This window comes from Moschus berezovskii, chromosome 14, assembly GCF_049115385.1.
Source record: "Moschus berezovskii isolate FMDL1 chromosome 14, NW_MosBer_1.0, whole genome shotgun sequence".
In the NCBI taxonomy this organism is placed as follows: domain Eukaryota; kingdom Metazoa; phylum Chordata; class Mammalia; order Artiodactyla; family Moschidae; genus Moschus; species Moschus berezovskii.
The window spans coordinates 24,478,927-24,501,192 of NC_142473.1; the positions used below are offsets into that span (position 1 = coordinate 24,478,927).

General features: G+C 39.4%; 1 protein-coding gene across 3 annotated transcripts in view; it reads right to left on the minus strand.

Annotated features, from left to right (window-relative positions):
- Positions 1-246: 246 nt before the first annotated feature.
- Positions 247-22,266, minus strand: part of ARHGAP20 (Rho GTPase activating protein 20) — a 207,215-nt gene continuing 185,195 nt past the window's right edge. For all 3 annotated transcript variants that reach the window (XM_055422993.2, XM_055422992.2, XM_055422995.2), the window contains 4 exons: positions 16,852-16,961; positions 13,982-14,171; positions 9,707-9,821; positions 247-8,622 (listed from right to left, as the gene is read on the minus strand). In XM_055422993.2, the coding sequence (XP_055278968.2) occupies positions 6,785-8,622; positions 9,707-9,821; positions 13,982-14,171; positions 16,852-16,961 (2,253 nt within the window). In that variant the 3' untranslated portion in view covers positions 247-6,784. The remainder of the gene's footprint in view (positions 8,623-9,706; positions 9,822-13,981; positions 14,172-16,851; positions 16,962-22,266) is intronic.

Consider the following 22,266-nt stretch of genomic DNA (forward strand, 5'->3'; position numbering starts at 1 on the left):
TTTCCTTTAGAATGGACTAGCTGGATTTCCTTGAAGTCCAAGGGACTCTCAAGAGTCTTCTGCAACACCACAGTTCAAAAGCATCAGTACTTTGGCACTCAGCTTTCTTTATAGCCCAAATCTCACATCCATACGTGTCTACTGGAAAAACCACAGCTTTGACTAGACGGACCTTTGTTGGCAAAGTAATGTCTCTGCTTTTTCATATGCTGTCTAGGTTGGTCATAACTTTTCTTCCAAGGAGCAAGTGCCTTTTAATTTCATGGCTGCAGCCACCACCCGCAGTGATTTTGGAGCCCCCCAAAATAAACTCTGTCACTGTTCCCATTGTTTCCCCATCTATCTGCCATGAAGTGATGGAACCAGATGCCATGATCTTAGTTTTCTGAATGTTGAGTTTTAAGTCAACTTTTTCACTATCCTCTTTCACGTTCATCAAGAGGCTCTTTCGTTCTTCTTTGCTTTCTGCCATTTCTATTAGGTCTCTTTATTTTTCCCACTTTTAAATATCATTTTCTTGAGTATCACACAGTGTTATAATTTTAGTTTCAAGCATTGCATATAACTTAAAACTCATGAAGACAGTCAATCATTATATACTATTATTTCTGCTTTCTATTGTCCTACCTTCCTGATGCTCCAAATTTCCTTCTTCTACCATTTACTGTTTTAAAAAATTCCTTTGGCCAGTCTTTAAGGATATATCTGTTAGTGACAAATTCTTTAATTTTTCCTCCATCTGAGAAGGTCCTTATTTCTCCTTCATTCACAAAAGACAGTTTCACTGGATATGGGACTCTGGGTTGACAGTTTTCTTTCAGCACTTTCAAAATGTGCCACTTTCTTCTCGCCTCTATGGCTTCAGATGATAATTCCTGCCATTTAAATTGGTGTTCCCCTAGAGATGTGTTGTTTACTACTTTCAACACTTTTTCCGTAGTCAGTCTTCAAACATTTGTGACACGTCTTTCTTTTCATTTATCTAGTTTGAGTGTCACTTAGTTTCCTGAATGTGTAGGTTTGTGTATTTTATCACATTTGTGGAGTTTTTAGGTATCATTCTCTGAATACTGTCTCAGCCTTACCCTGCTTCTGAAACTCTGATGATACAAATGTTGGATCTTTTGTTACTGTACCACAGATCTCTAAGCCTCTGATTACTGTTCCCCTGCCTTAAGTCTGTTTTTGTTGTTGTTTAGATTGTGTAATTCTGTCCTCATGTTAACTGTCATCTTCACTCTGTTACTAGGTTTACACTGTGAATTTTTAAATGTTATTGTATTTTTTAGATCTACAATTTGGCTGTTTTGTACTTCTGTTTCTTTGGTAGGATTTTCTATTTGTTTCCCTTTGCTTCAAGGTAATTTGTATTTAGTTGTCCACAGACATTTTTAAGACGCTAGCTGCTTTTAAATTTTCATATTGGTGTCAGCTTCTTCTCATTGAATTTGTGATTTTCCTGGTTCTTGGTATGACAGGTGATTTCCAACTGTATCCTGGACACTTCGTCTGTTGTGTTAGGAGACTCTGGTCCCTATTTACTTTCATAGCAGTCACCTTGTTTAGCTTTAACATATAGGCCCTTGGCCTACTGGAAATTGTAGGTTCACTGAGCTTTTCAGAGTCTTTTTGGTGCTCTTTTGACCTGTTCTCAGTCAGAGAAGCCTATTTGTTCTTTGGCCCTGAGACTCCCCAGGCTGAGTGCTTTCTGGGGTAGAATCCCTCCTGTCCATGGCATCTGATCATAGTGTCTTTGGAGGGATGGGGGAGTCAGGCATGCTGGAACAAAGATACTTCCCAGGCTGAACAGCTTGTTGTGACTCCAGTATCTCCAGTGGTGGTCAGAAGTCTCAGCCACTTAGTGTGGCTCAACTATCCCTCTTGCTGTTGGTGCTTGGTTTACCCACTGGTGTCAGAAGGATGCCATCTGATTCTGGGAGCAACACACGGATCTGTGCTGCCTTCTGTTGCTAGGTTGGATAAGACCAGACCTGGTTCTTCTTCTGTTGGCTGAGGCAATGTAAGATGCCCCGTTACTGTTTCCCCTCCAGTCCCAGCATCTGAAACAATCCACCCATCTTTGATTGGTCTCTGTGTTGTTTCCAGGATTTATAGATGTACTTAGAAGAAGCAGGGAGACAGGTCTACACTGTTTGGACCAACTTTCAGCCCGATTATTTTTACATTTATCATAGGTTTCTGAATTATTTCTGGTACTGAATGATTTTCTTAGAGATATCTATCTTATAACTTAGCAAAGTTTGGATGGTCCTCAAGTACCTACCTTTGTGTCTGCTTTACTATGGAAGAGGTATTATCATCATCATTATTTCAAGATGAAAGGATGAAAAAAAGAGCCTGGGGTCAGAATGAGGGTCTAGCTGAATGTACCTGCCCCCAAGGGCTGCAGTGAGCACTAAATGAAATAAAACCAATAATGCACTGGTCGCCAGAGCACACAGGCAACAGCGTGTGCCCACTGTTATTGTTCCTTCTTCCACACAACCCAGTTTTCCCTTAGTTGTCTGAAGTCCCTGAGGACACAATATTTTTTCACCTTTATCCTAGGGTCTATAACAGTACCTGCAATAAAACTTAGATGGCCTGACTAGCATTTACATCATTTGTAACATCGCTCTCTCCCTTGACAAACTCTTTTTCCCTTAACTAAGCTCTTGAGCTCTTTGTGATTCAGTATCTTGAACCAGCTTTCCTCCTCTATGATCATTCGCCATACCTTCAAGCAGTGCTTCTCTGTGTTCATGTATTTTGATGATTCTCTGCTTATCAGTTGTCTCATTCTTGGGCAAAAATATAAAATAATTCTTTCTTCTGAAAATTTTAGACAGTAACAATTAGTTCCTGTGATCTGGCAGAGACTGGATATTTCTTTAAGCATCCATTTTACTTGCTCAGAGTAATGGGCCTATGCCACAAGTACAGGTTTTTAGCTCGTTTATTCACTGCTCATGGCAGATCAAGAGGCTGTAAGAGGTTCTAAATTTAATTTCAAGTTACTGTAATCTAAAAACTTAAACCTAGAGAAAAATACTAGCATCTAAATCTTAATGTCTCCCAAATCTGCATCTTCTATTGTCACATAAAATCAAACTCCAGAAAACATATTTACTTTGCCTTAACAAATTAAATAGGTAGAAAAACACTTTGATCTACAAATTCATGTGCTCTGACAATGCACAACGAGAAAGCATTCTACAAATTAAGAAACAATATGCATCTACTACCACCTTGTGCATATTTCTTTGGGACTTGGAAAAAAATTTTCCAAATTACACCCCAGAGCCTTCTGCCAATTCTATCACACATCCAGTACTATGTAGAACTGAAGTGTATGAAATTCCACCCCTCCCTTTTAAAAACAAACAAATAATACTAATGAAGGATTTATATTTACAGGTGGCTTAGGAACAGAGTAGACTCACACTTAGGGTAGAAAGCAGAGAATTCAAGAGTATTCTTGAATCAATTAGATACTCTGGTCAGCAAACTTAGCCTATGAGATATCCTTGTAACCAGAATAGATATTAAAGAAGTTAACATTTTACCCAGCTTTATTGTTAAAATTTTTTTCTTTGTATTGAAATAAAGTTTGCAGATACTTCCTCTCAAGTCATTAAAACATGACCAGGTAAAAAAGATCAAACACTACGATAATTTGGATTAAGATACATAATATTTTTAGTTTCAACAGACAAAATATGCCACTGATTCGAGGATACATTAGATCCTTTCAATTCAATGCCATTCCATGAAAAGCTGAAAAACCACAAAACTAAGATAATTTATTGAACTCAATGTTTTTAGTAGATTAAGCTTCTTCTTTAGAAGCAAAAATCATCTGCATTTTTTTTTTTTTTAACATTTAGGTATTTACTGCTCAGAATGAATCATTTTTTTTTCTGGACTAAGGTCATGTGTATATTTTTAACCTTTTTGAAATGGTGCTTAAACTTATATACAGTGAACCTCCATGTACTTTGAGGAGGCAAAGATACTCATGGGAAATGAGAGAAATGAGAATATTTATTGACTTTATAAGTACTGATGTCTTGTAATATCTGGATCTAGACATCCTGGGATGTTTGGACATGTCTGGAATCAATTAGATACTCTGGTCAGAAAGGCTCAAATTTAGACAAGAAGATCTCATACAACAATTGAGCTGAGTTGGTGGTTCTTTGCTACAAGAACACAGACAATATGTATCTGATTCTAGGAGTACAGTATACATGTCATATCTAAGAAAAATGAAGACTTTATGTCTAAAACATAATTGTTTGGTAAACAGTAAGAGCAGAAAAATATAAAAGAAATAAAGCCCTCCTTTTCTAGATAGACTGACCACACGGCCTATGACTAAAAGCTCAAAGTTCCAATCAACATTAATTACATTTTACAAAATTTCCAATGTTAAGCAGAAATTGGGCTCATCAGCTAAAACAAGTCTACAAAGGGCGATCTTGCCCTGGTGGGACTGTTAACTCTGAAGGATGATGTTTTATTTAACAGACAGCATGGACTTCATACATATCCATAATCAGTGCCTTTAAAACCAAACCACTTTAAAAGTTAGCAGCAGTTTCTGCAAGTACAAAAATACACATTTATTACATAACATATGGTAGTAAAATTTGTCAAGATATATTATACAACTCAAAGCATTTTAGATAAAGCATTGGTCTAATATATTATAGATTGATGGAGTATAATAAAATGACATGAAGTCTGTCTTCAAATTGTACAATATAATACTTTACAGCAATATTAATTATTCACATTAAATGTTACAGGAGTATCTAAGGGAACACAGAGAACAAGAATGGTTATGGAAGAACCTCAGCATCTTCTATGCTTCAAACTGAGTAGATGGTTTCCTAACCACCAATATGAAAGAAAAAAGGATACAACTATTATTTTGTTAAGCAGAGAAGCAACTTCTTCTGGAAAGACACTCCAAGCCATAAGAGCTTCATTCACATCTTGCGGTTCTGCAGTAGTATGCCCTAAGGGTGAGGGGAATCCCTGTTGCTTTTATATATCATACCACAAAAGATGCATATGGACACTGAGGAGTCTAAATATAGGAGTGGTTAGTTAAAAGGTAAAATCTACTTCACATCTGTGACTGAGATGGCCAGTGTCATAAAGGAGCTCTTTTGAGAGAGTTCTAAAAGTTAATTACAATGCGTAGGGCAAACAGGGCCATGTCCCCTAGAGGTAGGTAGCACCTATAGCTAATACTGAAAGGAATTCTCTTTTACAGAAAACATTATTTTTTTATATAAGTGAAAAATGCAACCTTTAGGACAACATTGAGAAAATATCTGACATGAAAGTTTCTGGGTGGCTGAAGAAAATAATTTGAAATAAGCAAGTACTGTGGGGGGAAGGTCCATCTAATATTGAACTCAATGGGCTCTAAGCAACTTCTTATAAGTATTTAAAATGAAGGAAGACGCACATCCATTTCTGATTCTATCACATCACACTGGCTGGCAAGGTCTAACAACCCAAGGAAATAATATAGGAGATGTACTGGTGTAATCTTTAAGGCAAGAGAGAGGAGAAATATCCATCGATATGAAATAAATCAACGGGGGTATAAATGCGAACTATTGGAACAAAAAAGATGTAAAAACTTCTAGAGGTAAGATAATCCCAAGCCAATGACTGCTGAAAAGAAGGCCTGAGAGCCACTCTGATGGCTCCTCCATTCTGCGACTCTTTATAACCTGCCAACCTCAAAACTGTTCTCTCAACTGACAAATGACCATCAGTGAAGGGATGACTTATCAGGAAATATTTTTGGCTGACGAAGAGGTAAGGAACAGAAAAACATTTCAGCACAGAGGAGCCAGGCTTTGATCACATGTCTGCAACAGCAATTGGGTAAGAGAAAGGACTGCTCTGGCAGTCTTCCCCTCCACACCAAGACAGTGAATACAGTGGAAGGTCATCTTATAACAGGAGAAAGTTCCGAGCTCAGGCACCTTGAAGGGACACCGAGATGCGCGGTGGTCTCCTTCCTCCTCACAGCAGTGGGCAGTGGAGCCTCTGTGGAGCACGAAACACCGATGGAAAAACTCAACCAATACAAAACAACAACAACAACAAAAAAACCCCACCTACTATATCATGGTACTCAAGGCTTTCAAATCACTTCAGTTTTTTCCTCTCTGGCTGCCACCAATGGGCTGATACCTGAAATGATGCTGTGTGGGTATGTGACTGAATATAAAATGTCACAGACATGGTCACTGGTTTGGATTTGGGGAAAAGTTTCACATAATTTTCTTTATGGTCAGATGTGTTACCTCTTTAGCTTTGACTAGTGGCATTATTTTGGCCTACTTATTAAAAACATTACATGGAATGTGAGTGGTTTCTCTGCAGCCTTCCCTCTCTTTTCACACTTCCTGCTCTTCGCTTCTTATCTCCTGGCTTCCTCAAAAACTCATCTCATCATAAACAGCATGTTTCCTCTACAGAAGATGCTTTCTCTAGCTGTCCGCTCATAGCTCTTAAAATGCATGACAGGATCCATCCATGATTTAATACAGAAAAGCCTCCCAAACACTGAGGTCACAGAATTTTTCAGTCTAAACTTTTGGCCAAATAGTCTCGAGAATTCTTTTGTTGTCCTAAGTATTAGCAATGATTATCTTTATGCTACCCATCCCAGGTATTTTATACAAAGGGGTCAGAGTAATTGTATCATTATCAGCCTGTTTCTGTTCTTATAGACATCAGGTTCTTATGGTGGTTAAATGTCTTTGGTCAAATGTCTGTCCTCAGCATCACACACCACGGGCGGCCCTGAGTCTGGGCTGGACGCATCGTCCACAGTCAAAGAGCTGGGGGAGGATCTTCTCTGGGGCAGTGTTCCAGGAAAGCACTGCCCGCTATTCTCGCCTTCCTCAGGCAACTTCGTACGAAGCCCAAGTCTGTCTTCCACAAGGCTGAACGGAGAGCTACAGTGTTTCTCTGAGTCCTGGCTGGGGTAGGAACTATACCAGCAGGCCGTCTGCACAGCTCCCAGTCCTTCAGCTTCCCTTTGGGGCACGTCTTTCTGCCTCTCTTGTAGTGCGATGGCTTCCGGAACATCAGAAGCATGTTCAGGAGGATCCGTGGGTCCTTTTAGAGAACCCACCTTATTTTCCTCTGGTCTGGGTGCCCTTGCCTTCTTTTTGAGAGACCAGTTTTTCAAACTGGCTACACCACTCTTCAACCATGTGCTGGGGTGAAGAGTTACAGAATGCATGTGTGAATGCCAATCTATGCTGTCCTTCTTTGTGTAAGCCATGCGGCCGCTGGCCTGCCCTGATGAGGGACCAGGAATTCCAGAAATGAGGCCAGAACTGCTAAAGTCAGAAGAAAGCTCGGCCTGTTTTCTTTGAAAAGTACAATCTATTGGAGAGGATGTTTCAGTGGGTGTAAACACAGAGTGTTCAGAAATCTGAGAAAAAGCACTGTCTTGGGAGCTCACTGATGAGCCAGATGGGGAAGTGCCTGGGGAGGACAAGCTGGAATAGCTAGTCCTTGAGCAAAGGTTTAAACTTGGGGGTAAAACCTTCTCCGTGTTTTGGTTTGTAGCACTACTCTTGCCCACCTCAATCCCCATGACCAAACTCTGATTAATAAGCTTTTGGCCCTCCATTTGTAAAGACTTGTGCCGCTTGAGATAATCTTCCTCTCCATGCAAGAGACTGGCTTCATAGCTGGCTTTCTGCTGCTTCTTTGGATAAATCCCCCTGAGATAGGTCAGTCTGCAGTGCTGGTCATCAATGCTGGGCTCTGAGCAGCGCCGTTGCCTCCTTGAACTCTTGAGGGTGTCTGCAGTGTGTGGCGGGGAGTATTCAGATGCATCCGTGTCAAAGGGCTGGCTCCTGGGATGATCACAGGAGGACATGTGACTGTAAGATGCCACGGAAATGGCTACTGGCTTGGATTTAGGGAAAAGTTTTACATGACTTCCTTCATTATCAGACAAGCTTTTCTTCTTAACATTTTTACTAGCGGCATTTTTCTTGCTATCAATGCCTGTGACCAAACTCTTTTTAAAACATGTCTTACCCCCTTCCTGAAGGGGTTGATTCTGATTCAGATGGCTCTCCTCTTTTTTTGAGAGGATGGCATCACAGCTGGACTTGCGCAGCTTTTTCTGATAAAACTCCCTGAGATAGGAAAGCTTTGAATCGAGATAGTCGATGCTGGGCTCCGAGCAGCGGCGGTGTCGCCTCAGGCCTTTTGGAGCGCCTGTGGCAGCTGTGGATAGGCGGCTGGGTGTGCTCGCGCCACAGGGGGCCTGGGCGCGTGGGACCTTGGTGTACACTGCAGTGTCCGCTGGCTTGGGCTCAAGGGGCGGGCCCACGTGAATGTCTTCATCTTTAGAATGCTCTAAGTCAAAGTCACTCAGGGTTAAAAGGCCTTCCACCTCAGGCTGGTCGAGGTCATAGTCACTGAGGGTTAACACGGAGTCCATGCTTCGGCTACCCTGACCGAGTTTCTTTACCAAGTCACTACATGGGGCATCAACATCCTCGTTCAGCTCATTTTCCAAGCTGTCATAGGAGGAGTCATTCAGTTGGAAGCAAGAGATATCTGTCAAAAAAGCAAACCATGATTAACATTTTTACTTAACACAAATGCATGCTGCCTTAAAAATAATAAAAAACCCCAGCTATGATGATGTTTGGTGCAATTCTGTTTCTAAATGTAGATTATTCAAATTTTCACTCTAAGGAAAGAAACAGTCTTTCGTTATCTCCCCAGATTTAAGTGCAGAATTAAAAATAAACTGTTGAGATATAGGAGATTTACCTCAGTTCCTGAAGAAATGGGCCTTCTTTAAATAAGATTTCCTCAAAGCAATGAGGAGATGGTCATAATACCAAGAAACAGTTAAAAATATAAAGAAATTAATGCCAGATATATACAGGTTCTGAATAAGACTCTGTCTTTTAAATGGATCTGCTGGTATATACACATAATTAACTCTAATCTCAGAGAAACCATTTACTAGCCCTATCAATTCCTCTTTGACGAAGTTCTTTACTATACATTACTTTATCTTTACTACAACCACAACAGTTAGATATGATGGTTATCCATATTTGTAGATGAAGATAATGATGTTCAGTGGCATAGAAGAATTGGCCAAAGACAACATAACTAGTAATTGGTGTTATAAGAATTCATAATTTGGAATATTGAGTGTCTTTACTCCCCACACACCCCAGCCTGCTCCATGATGTTACTTGTTTTTAATATGTTTAGCAGTGCATGAGAATTCTGAGAAGCCTCAGGGACCTCTAAGAGGAAGGTGAGGAGAAAAACAGGGCTGTCTCTTTTGCCTCTGGGCCTTCTACTCCAGTTTCAACCACAGCAGTTGTGTTACACATATTGGGGCTCCTTGTAAAGTTTATTCTTAAAAAGGTTAAAAATATCATACTACATAATGCTGCCACTAACAATCTGGGACCTTGTCTTATACACTTCTTAATCCTACCACAGTGTTAACATACCCTGACCTTCTAAGGAAGGAGCAGAATCCTAGAACCATGGACCAAGGTGAAAGGTCCCTTTCACCTGAGCTGCTGTGGGCTCCAGGATAACCACTGTCCCAGCTGATCTTCACAGACGTGTGCCTGTTTCCCACAAAAAACAATCCAGTTATCCACAATACCTGAGGCATTCTCTCTAGTATCACATCTCACTGAAACCTCTCCCAAGAGGGAAGTAATTTCTTCTCCAAATATCCGACAGCAGTTTTCAATCAGAAACTGTATAAGCAGAGAAACCTGTAAAAAAAAAAAGGGACAAAAATGAGCTGCAAACTTCTCATATAGCCTGCCAATAAATCACATTTCATATATGAATCCTAATTCTAGCAAAGAATGCCAAAGAATCCTGAGAAAAATTCAGGTTTGCTTTACAATACAGTTTCCCCTAAAAAAACTATGATACTTTCAAGAGTAGTTTAAGTATAGAAATTAATCAGTAGACTAGTGGCCTTGGCTTAATACTAACATTTTTATACCAACTGTCTTGTCTTTAAAATTGGAGTAATTTTAAATATTCTCTATAGGGCATCTGGGGTGAGGAAACACACTTTCTCATAAAATTCATGAAGTGTCATTAGATGAAGACTTATAAAATGTATTTCTTATGCAAAAGGCACGTGTCATGAGCTGGGAAGTTGGTAGGTATCCTTTGTGGTTTTCCGTGCGGAGGAGAGACAGCTGGAGAAAAAACTTGCACTTTGCCTGACTAGTCTGTTCCTATGCATTTCTTTCCCTTAGCCTTGCTAACTGGAGGTGCTTTGGGAAGAGGTAAGATTTTACTAGGGAGCTTTGTGCCTCCATGAGATAAATGGAAACCTTTACATAGTTTTTTGCCCCAATAGCTGAAGCAAAGCACCAACTCCTGTACCTACAATCAGGCAATATAGGAGTGTGTGATTTCAAGTAACTATTCAGTTCAGTTCAGTCGCTCAGTCGTGTCCGACTCTTTGCGACCCCATGAATCACAGCACGCCAGGCCTCCCTGTTCATCACCAACTCCCGGAGTTCACTCAAACTCATGTCCATTGAGTTGGTGATGCCATCCATCCATCTCATTCTCTGTCGTCCCCGTCTCCTCTCACCCCCAATTCCTCCCAGCATCAGAGTCTTTTCCAGTGAGTCAACTTGTCGCATGAGGTGGCCAAAGTATTGGAGTTTCACTTTTAGCATCAGTCCTTCCAATGAACACCCAGGATTGATCTCCTCTAGAATGGACTGGTTAGATCTCCTTGCAGTCCAAGGGACTCTCAAGAGTCTTCTCCAACACCACAGTTCAAAAGCATTTATTCTTCGGCGATCAGCTTTCTTTACAGTCCAACTCTCACATCCATACATGACCACGGAAAATTGGGGCAAAAGTAATTGCGGTTTTGTACTGTTGAAACTCTGCTGTTTGATGTTGGAAGACATTCTTAAATAAATGTGGTTATGGTATACATCATTTTAATGTGAAATTTTTCCTTTATGTTTTTGGCGAATGACACTACTTTCTGTGTATTTTATATTTATTTTAGACTATGGAAATGACATTAGACAAAAGGCAAATTTGAGCAATTTTCTTATTTGAGTTCAAAATGGGTCATAAAGCAGCAGAGACAACTCACAACATCAACAGCGTATTTGGCCCAGGAACTGCTAACAAACAGTGCAGCGGCAATTCAAGAAATTTTGCAAAGGAGACAAGAACCTTGCAGATGAGGAGCTTAGTGGCCAGCCATCAGCAGTTGACAGTGACCAACTGAGAGTAAACATCGAAGCTGATCCTCTTACAACTAAATGAGGAGTTGCCGAAGAACTTATTTGAAGCAAACTGGCAAGATGAAAAAACTTGCTAGGTGGGTGCCTCATGAACTGACTGAAAATTTTAAAATTGGCGTTTTGATGTGTCATCTTCTCCTATTCTATGCAACAACAATGAACCATTTCTCGATCGAATTGTGACGTGTGACCAAAAGTGGATTTATATGACAACTGGTTACAATCAGCTCAGCGGCTGGACTGAGAAGAGGCTCCAAAGCACTTCCCAAAGCCGAACTTGCACCAAAAAAAGGTCATGGTCACTGTTTGGTGGTCTGCTGGCTGTCTGATCCACTGCAGCTTTCTGAATCCTGGTGAAACCATTACATCTGAGATGAATGCTCAGCAAATCGATGAGATGTACCAGAAAGTGCAACATCTGCAGCTGGCACTGGTCAAAAGAAAGGGCCCAATTCTTCTCCACAACAATGCCTGACCATTCATTGCACAAGCAAAGCTTCAAAAGTTGAATGAACTGGGCTGCGAAGTTTTGCCTCATCTGCCATATTCACCTGACTTCTTGAAAACCAACTATCTCTTCTTCAAGCATCTTGACAACTTTTTGCAGGAAAAAATGCTTCCACAACCAGGAGGAGGCAGAAAATGCTTCCCAAGAGTTTGTCGAATCCCAAAGCATAGATTTTTATGCTACAGGAATCAACAAACTTATTTCTCACTGGCAAAAATGTGTTGATTGTAATGGTTCCTATTTTGATTAAAAAAGATGTGTTTGAACCTAGTTATAATGATTTAACATTCAAAGTCCAAAACTGCATTTGCACCAACTTAAACAATGTATGAACTGGGTATTAGCAACATTTCCATTCATTAGATGAGGAAACTGTGGATCATTGTAACTAATTTTGCCCAAGACTGTACATCTAGCAAGTGTTAAGGCTGAGAATTCAACCTTGACCTCTCTAATTCCAAAGTCCTTATTTATTTTAATTTTTAATTAGAACTTTACAATATAGTGACGGTTTTTGCCATACATCAACTTGAATTGGCCATAGATATACATATGGCCCCTCCCTTTGAACCCCACTCCCACTTCCCTCCCCATCCCACTCCTCTAGGTTGTCACAGGGCACTGGCTCTGGCTTCCCTGCGTCATAGATAGATGGCTATCTATTTTATACATGGTAATGTATATTTAACTTATATACAGAGTACATCATGAGGAACGCTGGGCTGGAAGAAGCACAAGCTGGAATCAAGATTGCTGGGAGAAATATCAATAACCTCAGATATGCAGATGACACTACCCTTATGGCAGAAAGTGAAGAGGAACTCAAAAGCCTCTTGATGAAAGTGAAAGAGGAGAGTGAAAAGGTTGGCTTGAAGCTCAACATTCAGAAAACAAAGATCATGGCATCTGGTCTCATCACTTCATGGGAAATAGATGGAAAAACAGTGGAAACAGTGTCAGACTTTGTATTTTTTGGCTCCAAAATCACTGCAGATGCTGATTGCAGCCATGAAATTAAAAGACGCTTGCTCCTTGGAAGGAAAGTTATGACCAACCTTGATAGTATATTAAAAGGCAGAGACATTACTTTGCCGACCAAGGTCCGTCTAGTCAAGGCAATGGTTTTTCCCGTGGTCATGTATGGATGTGAGAGTTGGACTGTGAAGAAAGCTGATCGCCGAAGAATCGATGCTTTTGAACTGTGGTGTTGGAGAAGACTCTTGAGAGTCCCTTGTACTGCAAGGAGATCCAACCAGTCCATTCTAGAGGAGATCAATCCTGGATGTTCATTGGAGGGACTGATGCTAAAGCTGAAACTCCAATACTTTGGCCACCTCATGAGACGAGTTGACTCACTGGAAAAGACTCTGATGCTGGGAAAGGTTGGGGGCGGGAGGAGAGGGGGACGACGGAGAATGAGATGGCTGGATGGCATCACCGACTCTGTGGACATGAGTTTGAGTGAACTCCGGGAGTTGGTGGTGGACAGGGAGGCCTGGCGTGCTGTGATTCATGGGGTCGCGGAGAGTCGGACACGACTGAGCGACTGAACTGAACTGAACTGAATGTATATGTTCCAGTGCTACCCTCTCAAACCATCCCACCCTCTCCTTCCTCTGCTGGTCCAAAAGACTGTTCTTTACATGTATCTCCTCTGCTGTTGTGCAAGTAAGATCAGCAGTACTATCTTTCTAGATTCCATATATATACATTAATATACGATATTTGTCTTTCTCCTTCTGACTTACTTCACTCTGTATAATAGGCTCTAGGTTCATCCACCTCATTAGAACTGAAAGTCCTTATTTACTTTTAAAATCACATCAACTGTTTTCGTATCACTCTATGGCTTACGTCAGTCATAGGTGTTTTTCCTCCTTCAAGAGAAAAGAGAAGCAAGCCAACTGCTATCGCTTTTTTGCTCAAGAAATTACCTTTTTTATCATCTACCAGGATAGGATAAAATACTCAATGAATTCAGATTTACAATGATACGTACTTAGTACATACAGTACTTATTTTAAGTATTTTCACTTAAGAAAATATATATCTTCCAGAACTAATACCCCGAATTTTAGGTTCAAAATGGGGAATTGGTCCCCCAGAGCAGAAAAAGGAAAAACTTCATTACCTTTTTTGTAAATTCGTTTTCTAGTTCTGGGCTAGAGGAAGTAGGAGGCCAAAGAATGCTTGGGGCGATGCACACCGCTAAATTAAATGCAGTCATCTGATTGGATGAAGAATGTTGCTCAATGTTGTGTAATAACCCAAAAAGATACCTTAGGAGAAGAACATTGGCTCTCGGAAGCTGGTCTAATAGCCTAAAGACGGAAAAACGCACTCTGTAAGCAAACACGTCATAGAAAACCTGCATTGACAGTCCTCGCTTTCACAGTTCAGACATGCAGGAATGTCTGTTAACATGGTACATGCGGCGTGAGGACTGCCTGTAAACAGGAGAGAAAGTGAGCACTGAGATTTATTTATCTTGTAATCCAATGAAAATGTAAAAGAATGCAAAAAAGTAATTCATAAAAAGATGCTGTCTGAAATATTTACCTGAAACTGTTACAAAGTATCTTAAGCAAACCCTATAACATTCCAGAATATTCTCAACCAAAACCTCCAAAAAGCTTTCTAATGAAGTTAAACAGTTACATTTAATAGGTAATACTTAATACTCCTTTACTTATTTACTAATATGTAGCTCCTTTATTTCCGAGAAGCAACACAGGATTCTGTCTCTTGGTAGAAACCTAAACCTCAGCCATGAGACTCCCAGGTCCATTCTGAAAGCTCACACTCTGCTCCGGCACCTCTCAAGGTCAATTTTGCCCTGGCATTTTTCTATCTCACTGACATCACTCTCACATATAATGCAAGCTTATAATAATATTTTTCTACCGTTCCTATTTTGTAATTGATAAAGGATTTTAAATGATCATTCCCCTAAAATTATTTTTACTGTAAGACAGAAAACAGATACAAATGTTGATAGTCATGGTGGTTGTATTTTTCCAACAAGAATCTGTAACCTGGGGGAGAAAACTGGGTACTTGGACTCCTGTTGCATAACAATAGAAAGCCGTTTCTTCAGCACTATGGACTGACAATGAGAACAGTTTTGAAGGGACAAATTATGAAAGATACGGAAATGAATCAAAGGATTCCTGGATGTATTCAAGGGAAAGTAAGGTACTGTGTATCATACTCTGGGGTATCTGGGTCATAGGGGTTGAGTTGTTTGACTCTGTAAACTGTAGATTACTGACAGCAGTGCACTTAACACTTGCCTGGAGACTCAAAAATCTTATCTGGTAGAGAGATAAATGCTTTGTTTGCACATACACTGCCCCACTCACCGCGCCCCATGCTCTAGCAGTAAAAGCCAGTTTTGCATCTATTTATAAATTCATTTCAGCATTTCTGATTTAATTATGTAAGTTGTGATAGTTTGAAATCTCTTTTGACTCTGCAGTAAAATCTTACTAGTTCTCTAACGTTTTAAATAAAATCTCTCATGTGTGCTCATGTTGTATTTGTATGAGAGATAGAAGTCTAACCTTCTTTAAAACATCATCTTATTAACCATTTGTAGAATATAAAGTTTTAGACAATGAGCAACAAAACACAGGATCTGACGTTCACTGCCCCTGAATGATTTCCGCCAAAACAGACACAATTCTGTTACGTGGCTTTGATTCTCGTATCTTCAACAGTAATACTATGTTCTTCTATTGATAACAGGTGTCTATCAATAGCAGTGTGTAGATAATGACTTGTATTTGAAAGCTGCTCAAGAAAAACTGCGGAGAAGGCAATGGCAAGCCACTCCAGTACTCTTGCCTAGAAAATTGCATGGATGGAGGAGCCTGGTGGGCTGCAGTCCATGGGGTCGCTACTAGTCAGACACGACTGAGCAACTTCACTTTCACTTTTCACTTTCACACACTGGAGAAGGAAATGGCAACCCACTCTAGTGTTCTTGCCTGGAGAATCACAGGACGGTGGAGCCTGACCGGCTGCTGTCTATGGGATTGCACAGAATCGGACACGACTGAAGCGACTTAGCAGCAGCAGCAAGAAAAACTGCACTAAACAAGCATATGCAAATAAATGATTTTAGGATTCATGGGTTTTCACAGAATTGGAAATATGCTTTTTGTTAATGGACTCTTCTTTCCTATACTCCTATAAGGGATTGGTGTGGCGAGACCTGCCAGCAACTTCTCTTTGCATTGAGTATAAACGATGCATTCTTTGTGATCAGACTGAGACTTTGCAACATCCTTCTTCCTTGACACTTTTCAACAAGTTAACTGTCCCTTTGAAGCACTCCCACATATTCTGCAGCTATCTCTTTACAAGCACTGATTATACTACTTTGTAATTATTGGTTTTATCTATCTGTTCTATTGGACTGTGAGACCCTTGAGGGGGAAGGAATTTTCTCTTTATGAATTCAGTTGCTAAATGAAGTATATAAGGAATAGTCTGGTTAAACTAAGATATTAAATTATAGATTGAGTCTACTGTATTAACTCTTGGTCTAATGGGTTTCAGCTCCTATCAGATTCTGATATACAGAATGTGTAAAATGGTCAAGTATTCCATGTTAATAGGATTAGGGAAAAGCAATAATAAAAGTGATAGTAGCTAGCATAAATCTATATTTAAACTGGTCCCCACAGATATGATTTTGATAGTGATTATGGCTCAGTGGGTGAAGAATCCCCCTGCAATGAAGGAAACACAGAAGACATGGGTTCAATCTCTGGGTCAGGAATATCCCCTGGAGGAGAAAAGGGCAACCCACCCCAGTATTCTTGCTTGGGAAATCCCATGGACAGAGGTGCCTGGTGGGCTACAGTCTAAAGGGTTGCAAAGAATCAGACATGATTGAGTGACTGAACATAGCAAGCACAAGTATACTACCTTACTAGACAAGCTTACAAAACATAAGCTTTTAAAAATCAGAAACGACCAAGTCAGAATAATTACCTTTGAACTGCATTTATTTTCTCTTCATCATTTCCTTGATCCATTACACAGACCCAGTGATCATAGAGATCTGATGAAAAAATACTTCCTGGAATATTTCGTAGAAAATCCTTAGATAGAGGGGAAAAATAAATATTTTAAGTTGTTATTCTCAGGTTAAATATGTATTAGAGACATTAGAAAGAAGACATTTTATTGAAAAATACAGTTAAGTTCTCTCTTCTTTGGACTATATGGAGCTCTGTGCCAACCCTTCAATGATATGCACCCATAGAAACGTATGCTTTGATATTTTTCTAACAAAAACCAGAGGGAAACTGGAGTCTGGACTACAGTGGTAAAGATAAAGGACAACCTGCATAGGCTGAAATCTCCTATTTGTGTACATTTTAGTAAACTAGTATAACATGGCAGAGTCTGGCAAACCTAAGTCCTTTTTATTTCATTATTAAAAGAAATGTATGAAGACATTTGTGAGATTCATAATATAGTAATCAGTCATCCAACCATTCAACAAATATTTATTCATATGTGCCAGGTACTGTTTGAGGTGGTAGGGATAGAGTAACAAATTAAACCAAGTTCCTGTTATATTAGAACTTTATATTCCAGAGGCATTGGTGAATAATTTCATGCAGAGATGCTTAGAGCTTCTTCTTGTGTTCCCCACAGAAGGGCTCTCATATATTAGGAGGAGAAAGCATTTCAGACTGTGGCTGGGCTCTGGAAGCTTGGGGCAGCACCCCACACGTAATGTACATTAAATAACATGTCTCTGGTACATTATCCTTTCTGGTCTTTGAGACTCTTATACTGAGACCACTGGCTGGGTTGGGTGTGATGAAACTAGACTATGACACAAGTAGGATATATCCAACAGTCTCCAGTTTGACATATGTTAATAAAAATTTAAAAAATAAAGCAATTCTGGTCCTGGCCCTATGTTTCCTTTTGTTTTAGGCCAATCTCTTTATTGCTTTTGGCACTGGTTGACTATCTGCTTACAAGTTCCTGCCTACAGTGCTTACAAGTTCCTATCTGCTTACAACATAGTATGATATAGTTGACTATCTGCTTATAAGTTCCTGCCTACAATGTGGAGACAGGTGAAAATCTTTAACTGAATAATTTTAATTCTTGTTGGAAAATCAAATCAGCAACTTTACTTTTGTACCTTAAAAAGGGAATGCACAACTTGCTACTTATATGTCATGCTTATACTGCTAATATGGAAGCTGTGACGCCTAAGTGTTGCAGTTAGCTAACTAGGGGAGCATGTTCCCTACTAGCTAATCAGCTTCTTCATGGCAGAATCAGACCCTCGCCTTCTACTTCATACACCTTAATGCCACGCACAGTCCCAGACAGGTGTGCGTGCATGCTCACGTTCAGTGATGTCTGACTCTTTGCGACCCCATGGACTACAGCCTGCCAGGCTTCTCTGTCCTTGGGATTTCTCAGGCAAGAATACTGGAGTGGGTTGTCATTTCCTTCTCCGAGGGATCTTTCCAACCCAGAAATTGAACCTGCATCTCCTGCTTTGGCAGACCACTGAGTCACCTGGGAAGCCCCAGTCCCAAACACAGTAGAGGTCATTACTGAACTGTGGCTATTTGTCATATGGTCAAATATTAGTGAAGGACAAGGAAAGGTCAATTAACTATATCTAAATTTTGAAAACCTCTTCGTCATGTCACCTATTATCATATTTTTTTTATAGTAGTTAACAAGTAGGAAGATGATCGATACAAAGTCTTTCTCTGTTCTATTTTCCAGTAGTAATATCCGTGGATATTTGTGATTCAGATGTGTCATCATAAAAATTACCTCTTTTCTGGGTCAATCTATCAAACTTTCATAATTTCAGACTAATTTTAGTGGCTGCACCTACATTAAAAGTTAGATTCAGAAGAGCAAAAATCTGTTATTTCAAAATGGGGCAGTGACAATACCTCTCTTTTAAAATCTCAGTGGAAAACACAGTTATGATCTGTCTCGAAGAAAAACATCATTAAATCTTAAAACCTACACTTGAAAGATAATAACTTGTAACATCTCAATGAACTCTCCACAGCTGGAATAACAAGTTACGAAATAACAACCACCATTGGATCTGAGAAGGGACGTGAAAGCTGGTTCTGAATTACAATCACCAGCTCTTAGCACTCAACCAAAAGTCTTTTCCCCCTCCAAAAACAGAAACCAGTCTATCAGCAGAACTCCTAAATTAACTTGAGATGAGATTCCTACAGGATTAAAAATGTACTTTTCCTCAGAGGTCTGATGAATCAAAAATACAGTATCACAAGTAATTTTCTTCCAATCACAATTACAATTAAACAAAACCAGTGTAAGGAAAAAATTAAAGGAAAATTTAAGTACTGCTTCCAAATAGTCTTAAAAATAAGAAACAAAAACTCAAAAAGTTTTGGCAGAAAGTATCCCTTTCTTGCAACTACTTGGAAGAAATGAGAGTAAAACACAGCTACGTGATTATAACACTTTAGTTAGAACTCATATAACCAGATTTTTTATTTGGATTAGTTTTTGTCTTTTGCCTATTCCTCTATAAGTACTATTTCTTTACTGTGAAATACATTGAACTGTTCTAGAACCATACTTCGTAACAGCCTCAACAATTTAGAACAAAATTTTAAGAAGTGTAGTGCTGTGATGAATAGCATATCAAGGAAAAATTTCTAAAACATAGGCTTTAACTTTTTAAAAGATGGGAGAAAGCCTAATTTTATGACAAAAATCAAAGAAAAATTTATCATGCATATATTTGCATGCCTGCCATGTATCTGGCTAAGCACACTATACTACATTTATTGTACTCCAGGACTGAAAGGTAATCACAAACCCTGTGTAAAATAAATGAGATGACCCTAGCTCCAATTTTCCAGTTCTTTTTTAAAAAAATTATTTATTTATTTAGGCTGTGCTGGGTCTTCACTGCTGCACAGGCTTTTCTCTAGTCGTGATGAGTAGGGGCTTCTCATTGCAGGGGCTTCTCCTGTTGTGGAGCACAGGCTCTAGGTGCACAGGCTTCAGTGGTCGCAGCTCCCATGCTTTAGAGCACAGGCTCGATAGTTGTGCATGGGCTTAGTTGCTCCTTGGCATGTGGGATCCTCCTGGAGCAAGGACCAAACCTGTGTCTCCTGCACTGGCAGGTGGATTCTTTACCACTGAGCCACCAGGGAAGTCCCTCTCCAGTTCTTTAGAGTGACACTTTATTGGGAAACTCTATGGTGGGGTAGTTTAAGAGCAGACAAGGCCCTTTTATCAAGAGGCATCTGATTATTCAACTAAGTCATAAAACATGATTGTGTAAGCAACTGACCAGGAGGAAGGACATGCAGGAGTCTTCTTCATCATGTTTTCCTTAATTTGGTTTTTATGCTCCAAGCCTGGGGATGCGGGCTGGGGCACTGGATCTATCCCTGGCTCTGGGACATTCCAACCCTGCTTGGAGGTGGGAGCCTGATTGTGATCTGCAGAAGCTATTGCTCAGGTCAAAAGCTCTGTAAAAAGCTAGTTTTGACTCTAGATTTTCAAAAAATGTGAGGCATTTTCATGAATGTGGGGAGGAAAACATTTTATAAGATCAACTCAACTATGGATGTGAGTTAAATAACCATAGGTTGGGGGGTGGAGTTGGGATGGGGGATGGGGGAGGATCTAGCTTTTTTGCCATAAGTAAGCTTATTTGCCATAGACATTTTTGCCACAAGCATTTCTGCAGCAAATACTTTAACCAAATAATGAACTGGCTGTAAGGCAGTTCTGCCATTAAAGATAAAATAACAAAAAATAAATGAGGTATATTAAGAAGGACATAATAAAACATTAGAATAACAGAATTAAAGACTTTATTGTGAAATACAAAACACTTGAACACATTTAAAATGTGTGCAACTGCTATATTTAAAATGGATAACCAACAAGGACCAACTGTATAACACAGGGAACTCTGCTCAATGTTATGTGGCAGCCTGAATGGGAGGGGAGTTTGGGGGAGAATGGACACATGTATATGAATGGCTGAGTCCCCTATCTGTTCACCTGAAACTATGACAACATTGGTAATCTCCCACATTCCAATACAAAATAAAAAGTTAAAAAATAAAATGTGTATAGATTCATGGCAATACTGCACAATTCATATTATTAATTAATATTACTTCATGGGTTATACTAAAGCATTTGTCTTCCAAGTCTTTCATTCACAATATTTTATATATATATACATATATATGTATATATATATAGCTTGTTGATTTGCCTCTTGTTCAGCATTGCACTTTTTAATTTTTTGCTCAAATTTCTTAGGAGAGGCATCAAGTTTCAAATAGTAGGTACTAGGATAGATATTTGTGCCTGAGTTTTTGTGAAAGCCTTGCACACTGTTTTTTGTTCTTGGCATACTGCCATTTGTCCTTGATAAACATTTCAGAGTTCTAAGGGAAATGTGGGTTCATGCTATGTCTTCAAGGCCCTTGGTCTCTTTCAACTCCAATGTAGTATATTTCAAAATGTGAAACCACTTCTTGGGACAAATCATTGTCATCTGTCATGATTATTATATTGTATATGTCAAAACAAACTGTCAACCACTTATTTTATTTTTTTTAGCAAAATTACCATAAGGCTAATTATATGGTTATATGTCCAAAATGTCTGTAGCAAAAATGCTTTCAGCAAAGAAGCTTATTGTCAAATACCAGATATACATGGGATCAAGGGAACCAAATGTGGTAAGGGTTTCATAAAAGAAAGATTAGATGTTGCAATCATTCCTGCTCCACCTTTATTTTTAAAAGGCACTGGGGGGGAGTACTGTATAACAATAGAATTTTCAGTAGTCTCAGTGAGTAGTCTCAATAATATTTCAATTATTATGCAAATGTTTGTTTATTATGGTAAAACTCTGCTTCAAAGTTTAATAAAAGTTTATTTCTGAAAATTTTGCCTTTATTAGGAGGATAGTGAGACTGTGAGAAAGTCATCTAACCAGGATGTTTATTTTGGTAAATGCACTGTGTGTCATAATTGTTTTTAATTTTCATTTCATCTTTTCTTTTTTGCACGGGGTAGCAGATGTGAAGATGGGGAGAGTGATGTGGGATGAAACATTTTAAAATGACTGTCTGACATGCCACATCATTAGAAGTGGCTTTTAAATGCCAGTGTGATTCTATGACCGCTGGAGGAGAAAATGGCAACCCACTCTAGTATTCTTGCCTGGAGAATCCTGAGGACAAAGGAGTCTAGTGGGCTACAGTTCAAGAGGTAACAGAGTCAGACACAACTGAGCACACCCATAACTTTATGAAGTGTTTTTTTTTTTTTAACACTTTTAAGATTCTATTTCTATCATGGTCTTCTGCAGATGGGAGTAATGTTTCAATGAGA